Below are 8,372 nucleotides of genomic sequence, written 5' to 3'. Positions count from 1 at the left end.
TTGGCCCCCAGCACCAGTCACCAGCCCCATCATTGGACCCTGGGGCCTCTGACAGGTCGGTGCCCGGCACTCCCGCAGGCACCATCGGACAGGAATCTCAGTCCAAAGCAGTTTTGGTTTGGAGTTGGCAGACCGCCGGTCAGGCGCATTCGAGCCTGTGCTGTGGGGCTCCCGCGCGGGTGGGCCGCGCCGTCCCCCGGCCCCATCAACTTGGCCAAGCAAAGATCCGCCAGCAGAAGCAGAAATCACAGCAGCAGTGAGAGGCAACAGCAGAATGTGCCCATCCCCAGACAGGGCTAATGAAAGACCGTTTCCACCACCACAACTGACTGCAGCCCCCGAATTCACACAACGCTTTAGGGGTAAGGTGGGGTTTCAGGCCTTGTCTGGCCGGTCCTGCCTGAGGGGGAACACTGGAGCTTTACTGGGAAGGTATTCTTGGGAACACCCTCCCTCCGCTAACTCTGCCGCTGCTCCATGCACCCTCCCTCGCCAGCAGGCTCCCTCCGCAGCGGGCAGCGGGCGGCTGCGCCCTCCAGAGCGGAGCCCAACGTCAGGGCCGGGCCCTCGCTGCACACCAGCAGCTCAGTGTCTTCCTCAGGAGGAGAGAGAAATCTGCAGAGAGGCCGGAGAGCAAGGGGGTTGAGGGAGGGGCCCACAGGCTGTCCCCATGGGGCAGCGCAGCAGGGACATGGGCTTTGCCTCAGTTTACCCTGATAATGGCGGGAAACTCTCCGGCGGATCTCGGCACGTTTCCGGGCAACGTTCCCACCAGGCCCACAGGCGGTGTGGCCGGCACTGCTCCTTCCCGACCAACATTTTTCCCTCACTGGCCTCCTCTGTCCTGTCTCAGTCATAAAAAACTCAAAAGGCCTCCTCCACCGAGGCCGAGAGTGGGCCCTGGGCTCTGCTTCTGGTCTTTGACACCAGTGCCTCCGACAAGGAGGCCTGAGTTAGGGGACACGGGCCAGCAACCTTGTCCCCGGGGACTCCCCTCTCCTGAGTGACCCTCCTGACCCTGTCATAACTCACAGGCTTCCCTGGTATTTTCTCATCCTGACTGGAGTGAAATGTCCTTCCTGGGCCGCGGGGGCCGCTGGTCCCATGAGCCGCAGAATCGGCTCCTGCCTACTGTGCCGTGCTGGGGGTGGCCAGTGCCACGCTGCTCACTCCCTTTCTGTCCTTGAACACAGCAAGCCCCACAATAACATAAAGCATGTCAGTCTCAAAGAGCTTCTTAGCAAAGAACACTGAAATATTATTCCAGGGTCTCCGACAGAGTCAGCTGAGTCTTGTCTCATGCAGCACTTCTCTCGCCCTGAGAGGTTGGGGGCTCACCCTGTCCTCGCCAGCGCATCTCAGCGCTCCCCGAGCCTCGCTGCTGGCTGGCTGGGCGGCCGGCCTCCCTTTAAAGACCAAGTCAAGAGAAAAGCAGGACGCCGTCCATCCAAGTGTCACGAGCGCGCAGGGGCCGGAGGCCCAAGCACTGCTCGACAGGTGAGGAGCCCACGAGAAGGGCGAGGGCCGAGCCCGCTCACTGGCTGGCATGTGGCCAGCTGCGCCAACACCAGCTGAGCAGATGCCGGGCAACAGAATCCTGTGACCACGCTGGCCAAGTCCCCAGGCGGATCTGCCGTGCCCCAAGTGCCTGCAGCCCCGGGTCGGGACCCAGAGGTGTTCACGGCAGTGCACGCTTCTCCCGCAGGGGTGGGGGTTGTCTTACTGGCCCGAGAGCTCCCCCTCCCCTGCACAGGTCATGCAGGAGGTCAGAGACGTGACAGGAGCTAGAATGTGCATGGCCAGGAAACGCAACGAGCGCGTTTCTAGTCCAAGTCACCTGAAGCCACTTTTGCTCAGACCAAGACGGCAGCCACGGTTGCAGCGGGGCTGCCTGGAGCCGGGGCGCAAGCACCTAGCAGACTCGAGCTCTCTGAGTCGACCCATCTCCTAACAGGGCCGAGGGAGAAGTAACCACTGCTCCACGTGAAACCCACACAACCTGGCCACCGACCCCAGGCAACGGGCCTGATTGGTCGCCTGGGGCAGGTCACCCAGTTCACCCAATGCAGGTCTCAGCCCCACCCCCTCACCTGTAAAACCAGGCTGGGGACCACACAGTAGCTTGGGCTGCAGTCCTCCAGGAGGCGGGCCATGCTGCGTCTGGAAACCTGCACTCTGCAAGGGCCACGAGGCCCAAACGTGCAGTTTGGGCTGGACACCTGCGTCCTCTGAAGGGTGTGCGTCCTCTAACCAGGGTGCCCAGGCCTGCTGCAGCCACGGGCCGGGGGGGCCCTGAGAACCCAGGAGGGGCTTGGAGCCGCGTGTCCATCCCGCCCCACCTGCGTCCTCCTGTGCGATGAAAGGCCGTGGGCCCAGCTGGAGCCGTGTCCTACCAGCCCCCACGAACACCGAGCCAGGGCTGGGACAGCCCAAAGGAGGCCACGACAGAACAGGCTGCACAGGGCTGGGCTGGGCCACACCACCAGCCTAGGGGGCTGCTCAGACCTGGGGGCATGCAGCCACAGGTGCCCATCTGCCTCTTACTTTATGGTAAAAACTGAGACAATCTAGTGAAACCATTTCATAAAGAATAAGGAGTCACACACACAAAAGGTGAAAACCAGCAGGCATTTTTTTAATTACACGTCATTGCTAATAAAGGTCTGCCCAGGAAGAGACATAGCCCCCTGCGCCAGGGTGCCGGCTGGACCCCACACATCTGTGATGGGGGGATCGTGCAGACAACGCAGAGGCCTGCGGCCTGCAGCGCCTTCTCGTGCCTTCAGCAACTTCTCGTGCCTTCAGCAATTCTGTCTGTGACCTTCAACTTCTAAATTTAATTTTAGGAGACAAGTAACCAAAGGCGACAATTCACTGAGAACATTGTTTACATCTGGGGCAGGTCTGTGTCTGACCCTGGACGCCCCTCGGGGCTGCAACGGGAGGTCACCGTCCTGCTGGGGGCGGCACCATCCCAGCAGAAGGGCATCAGGGAGAGGGGTCCCCGCCCCGGGCACAGGCAGAGGACGGGCGCCCGCTGGAGCGGGCTGTGAGGGTCACTCCGCCCCGCCCTGCTCGCCCAGCAGGGCTCTCTCCACGCTCTTGAACTTCTTCAGTTCGACCATCAGCTCCCAGTACTTGAGATAGACCCACAACAGCCTCCCGTTCTGGCGCCTGTCGGTGTTCCAGACGTCACCACAGTGCGTGTCATGCTTAAATATGTCGGTCAAGCCAGCGGCCATCTCCAGCTCAGCAGCCACCGGGTCAGTGGACGCCCGGACCAAGAGGTCCTTCTCGATCTCCAGCCGCTTGCTGCGGGGCAGCAGCCGGCTGCAGAAGATGCTCTGTCTCTCCGCGAGGGCCTCCTCGAACTCCCCCAGCAGACGCCGGGCCCTGCGCTGCCAGTCCTCCTCCCGGCCCAGGCAGCGCAAGTACGCACTCCGCAGGGGCTGCCTCTTCTCCCGCAGGACCCGGGCCCTTTCCTGTTCCAGAAGCTTCTTCTCCTCTACCAGCTTGCGCCCCTGAGAAATGAGGGCTTCCCGGTAACTAGCCGTTCTGTTCTGTTCCTTTTCCAGCTCCAGAGACAGCTGGGCCAGGGCGCGTCGGCTCTCAGAGAGTGCGGCCCCGTACTTGGCCTCCAGGTCTCGCTGGAAAGCCACGGTGCTCTGGCGGCAGGCGTCCCGCTCTCTCTCTACTTCTTTCTGGGACTCCCGAGACCAGATCCAGCCTGAAGTAAGCAAAAGCATACACGCAGACAGTCAGAGCCAAGCTCCACCGTCTTTGTTTAAGGAAAACATGCCGCAGCAAAGGCAGCATTTCACTGCGGGTCCAGGCCCAGAGCAGGCACAGACAGGATTTTGTAGCAAACTCAAAAATGCAAAGTTCTGGGCCTCCCCGGTGGCGCAGCGGTTGAGCGCTGGGTTGCGAAGCTGCCTGCAGCCTCTGCAGCGCCAGTTCAATCCCCGGCTGCTTCCCACATGGCGCGCAGAAGCAGTGTGCTTCAGTCCTCCTGCCTGCTCTGCGCTCTGGCTCTGGTGAATTCTCTCACCCTCCTGCGCTTCTGACTGTATGCTTGTATGTATGTATATATCAATCAATAAATAAATCTTTAAAAAAAAAAAAAGACTTAAAAAAAAAAATGCAAAGTTCTAACCTTAAAACCAAACTAGGTCTCCCTGAGCATGCCCTCTCCCTAGGGCTAAGCACTGCCCTCTCCAGCCATGCTGCGGGCAGGGCCCAGAGGCCGGTGCAGGGACGCACCAGAGCGGCAGGCCAGGCGGCCACCCAGAGAAACCCAGCGCCCCCGGGGGCAGAGAGAGGAGCCCACAGCCCGGGCACCAGGCTCTGCTGTGACTCCCACCCGCAGCTGCAGGGGCAGCGCACGACACTCTCGGTACACACACCCCCGCCCCCCCCCCCACCCGTCCTTAGAAACTCAACCCGTCCGGCAATGACAGCCAAGCACACGGGCCCACAAAACCTGAGCACGGACAGCCAAGTCTCCGGGGACAGGGCGCACAGCCTCGCAGCAAGTCGCGCAACCCAGGCTTCTCTCCCGCCCAGACGCAGGCGGCTGGCTCCAGCCATCCCCTTCTGCTGCCCAGGCACTGTCCAGCCACTCAGGCCTCCTCTGCAGCTTCAGCGTGGGTAACACCATGTCCACTTGAGGGGATGCCGGAGGCCAGGCAGGGATGCGGGGGCCCAGTCAAGCGAGATAACTCCCATGGGAATCCATGCGCCCATGGACCAGTGCCGGCCTCACGGCATGGAGCTGCCCAAGGCCTCCAGGAGGTGGCGGCCACAGGGGGTCTGAGGCGAGGCAGAGCAGGTGAGAGGGGCCCACCAAGTGGTGATGGGGTCCGGACCCCCCAGGGTTGCAATTCCAGAGACTTGGCGCTGGGGCGGCCCGAGGCTCCTTAAGGCCCAGGGTCACCTCTGCTCGAGGACAAGGGGAGGCACAGGAGGCAGCTAGGACGCCGCGGGGGGCCCAGGGCCCCAAGGGCCAAGGCTGGGAATGAGGTGCTCCTCCCACCCCCATGGTGTTGTCACAATAAGCCCCTGGGGAGTGGAGGTGAGAAGACCCCGTGAGGTGGGGTCCAACCCCAGCTCTTGCCCAGCCCCTCCCTGGGGAGTCCATGGGCTGGAGGTGTATGAGGAACTAGACCCCACCTGAGAATAAGAGGGCGACTGCCCCTCACCAGCACTGTCCAGGAAAGGCAACCGAAGAACAACACGAGGAAACCTCACCGCAGGATCTAATACCCCAAACACCCAGGTTTCAATCAACAAGAAAAAATATCACTCTTCATACTGAGAATCAGGAAACCTCAGCTGAGCGGGCGTCATGGGGGGGGCGTGACGCGGCCCTCGCAGACTCTGCAGAAGTGGGGTGTACCGAGCACTCCCAACCAGCAGTAGGGATGCCAGGCCCATGGGCAGCAGCCCTTCGGCATGACCCACTGGGGTTATTTCAAACATGTGCCCGGAATGGCGTTCGTCAGCCCCTTGAAATTGGAGGGCAACACACCTGCAGGCCATGGAGAGCCCATGCAGCCTACAAGCCCCAGCGCGGCCCGCATGGCACCCAGAAGAGCAGAAGGCATCTGCCTGGGCACAGCTGGAAGGAGCCCAGGCCAGAGACAGGTGTGTGCTGTATGGGCTTGGCCTCCCAGAGAATCAGCAGCAGCGGATCACTGGCTTCCAGGCGGAGACCTAAGCCATCATCCAAATGGAAGCCTCCCTATGTGGAGAAAGCCACAGCTCGGAGGAAGAGGGACAGGTCCACCCGTGTGCAAACCAGAACCTGCAAGTGTGGTCAAGCTCTCAAGCTCTCAAAATGCAACATCAGAAAACCACCCAAGGGAAAGGGTGGAAAGTCAGGCACCGTGCCCCACGGCCAGGGGGCAGGGGAGGGCATTCAGCCCACTAGACTTGTTTTGGCTAATGCCTCCAGATGTTTTTTTTTTTTTTGGCTTGGACTGATGAACTGTTTTTCCAGGAATGGAGGACTTTTGCTTTCCACAATGGACAATACCTGGAGGGACTGTTTTCTTTCATACTGGAACCCTGGAAAACTTCCATCTGAGACTGTATCCCAGCATCCATATATTTGTTCTTCATCACCAAGGAAATGGTGGCAAAAGTGAAAGGAGGGAATTGTTAGGGGAAAAGGATGTCCTGAGCTAATTCCATACAGGCTTCATGGACTCCACTCCTACTCCAGACCAAAGCCATCGAGACACTGGGAAAGACAAATCCCATCACCACCAAAGGGAAGGTGGCTGTGACCTGAGGGTGGAGTTAAGCAGCCAGGGTTGGTATAAAAACCAGACACACGGGCCTTGGGGGGGTCTCTCGCCTCCTGGTTTCATGGCTTGTGGCTCGCGGCCAGCTCTCAGAGCGCCATTTGGGAGTCCAGATTGGTGGATCGGGTAGGACGCATTTAAGACTTTACCTCCCACTTTTCTCCCTGAGTTGTACATTTCCTCATTTCCCCGTCCCCTGTGAATAAATCTTTTATTGACCTTTTGTGTGTGCGTCAGTGGAGTATTAAGTCCCTTTTAAGCGTGCAGGTGAGGACCCACAGGCAAGCAACCCGTTTTATATCGGGGCTGCCCTGTAATGGTTTTAGACTCAGCAGAGCCCGCCTACCGAGCCCTCCAGGCGTGTCAGCCAGAAACGGAAGCTCAGCGGGTGAAGTCGTGTGCCCAAGACACTGGGCAAGGCCAGATACACACGTGCGCCAGCAGCTCCTGAAGACCGGGGTCTATGGACTCCACGTTTCCAGCCCAGAGAATGCTCAAGTTAGGGAAACGAGACTTACGGAAAGCAGCCAGTCCCAGCATCGGAACCAACAGAGCGTAATTCCATCGGCTTCCATCTCCCCCGTCTGCCCTAGAATTAGGTTGAATATTCCAATTGGGGGGGTCATTTAAGTTATTCATGGAGACAGACCTAGAAGTAAACAATGAGAACATCAACCATGTAAAAGGAAGGAAACGCGACACCGTCACATCATTTCTGTGTCTCATTTGAATCCGTTATCCCGCCCCAATGTGCTGCTCAGTTCGGCCTCTTGCCCTGCACAGCACGCAGTCTTACGGGATCAAAAGGGGGGCCAGCCCACAAGACTTCAGATAAAAGCAGCTCAGCTCTGGAGGGGGCCCTCCTGGGGGGCAGGGATCAAGTCTCAGGGCTATCAAGCTATGGTCCCCCCACCCCCACCCCCGCAGCATGAGTTGGATCCCTGGCCAGGGAGTGACCCACAGGGCGCTGCAGACCTCTCCTGTCTCCTGCTGCTCCCCTCAGAAGTGTGTTTCAGTAGATCCGCCTGTTCTGCTCCCCACTCTGTCTCTGGTGAATCCTCGCACCCTCCACTTCTGGCCTGTACCCCAGTTCTTGTGTGCATAAAAAAAAAAAAACCACAAGCTGGAAGGTGGTGTGGTATGGAGGGCAGCCGGAGGGGCGGTGGCCCAGAGGGGTTACCCTTGCCGCCCTGCCACCAGCCAGTCCCGGTCAGCCCAGGCGCTCCCAGATCCCTCCACAGGAGCCCCAGCTCACTGCCCTGCGGCCCAAACACAGCACAGACACGGTGCAAAGCAACAGTCAGGGGACCTGGAATAAAGGAATCCAGCTCCATCTTAGCGACGCTTACGGACTCTCAATGGACACCGGCTCGCCGCGGAAAAAGCAGCCGTACTTCCAATTGGCACTACAGGGCCCCCCAGAATATGCTAAGTATGGGCCGCATTAAGATGACCCCGATCCCGAATTCGGGTCACTCGCACACCCTTTCCAGCGAGAGTTTAGGAGCAACCTCAGCACGGAGACTCAGAGCACCCGAAAGGCACCCGAAAGGCGCCCGAGGGCACCCCGCCGCGACCCCTGCCCCGACAGCCCCGCGACTCCACCCGGCCCGCCCGACCCCGCCCCGCCCCGCCGCGACCCCCGACCCCACCCCGACCCCGGCCCGCCCGCCCCGCCGCCACCCCCGACCCCACCCCGACCCCGGCCCGCCCCGCCGCCACCCCCGACCTCACCCCGACCCCGGCCCTCCGCCTCCGCCCCGGGGCCCAGATGTTGCGCGACCCCGGCCAGCCCCGCCGCGCCTCGGGCCCGACCCCACCCCCGGGTCTCCGGGCCCGGGCGCCCGCCCCGGCCCCGGCCCCGGCCCCGGCCCCCGGCGCCCACCGCGCCCCAGACGTACCCGCGCCCGCGAGAGCGGCCGCGGCGCTCCCTGAGGCCGCCGTCGGGGGCTCCGTGTGCGCAGGCGCGGAGCCCCCACACCCCGGGCGGGGCGCGCAGGCGTCGCGTCTCCTCCTCCCCTGGGCCTGGGATGCTGCGCAGGCGCAGTGGTCAACGGCAGCACCTGC

At 61.2% G+C, this 8,372-nt stretch overlaps 1 protein-coding gene across 2 annotated transcripts; it reads right to left on the bottom strand.

Moving 5' to 3' along the window:
- Positions 1-2,486: 2,486 nt before the first annotated feature.
- Positions 2,487-8,268, bottom strand: CCDC127 (coiled-coil domain containing 127). 2 transcript variants are annotated; one of them, XM_037530229.2, is made up of 4 exons: positions 7,615-7,858; positions 7,281-7,397; positions 6,824-6,954; positions 2,487-3,727 (listed from the first exon to the last, which is right to left on the bottom strand). In XM_037530229.2, the coding sequence occupies exons 3-4, from the start codon at positions 6,942-6,944 to the stop codon at positions 3,057-3,059; spliced, it is 792 nt and encodes a 263-aa protein (XP_037386126.1). In that variant the 5' UTR covers positions 6,945-6,954; positions 7,281-7,397; positions 7,615-7,858; the 3' UTR covers positions 2,487-3,056. The 2 variants fall into 2 exon arrangements, with proteins under 2 accessions (XP_037386126.1, XP_037386125.1); XM_037530228.2 differs by lacking the exons at positions 7,281-7,397; positions 7,615-7,858 and adding an exon at positions 8,207-8,268.
- Between the last annotated feature and the right edge of the window lie 104 nt (positions 8,269-8,372).

The sequence above is a fragment of the Talpa occidentalis genome, unplaced genomic scaffold (assembly GCF_014898055.3).
Source record: "Talpa occidentalis isolate TD23 unplaced genomic scaffold, MPIMG_talOcc4v2.1 talOcc4.6, whole genome shotgun sequence".
Classification (NCBI taxonomy): Eukaryota; Metazoa; Chordata; class Mammalia; order Eulipotyphla; family Talpidae; genus Talpa; species Talpa occidentalis.
The sequence above is the reverse complement of the archived record's forward strand: the minus strand, read 5'-3'. Positions and strand labels throughout refer to the sequence as shown.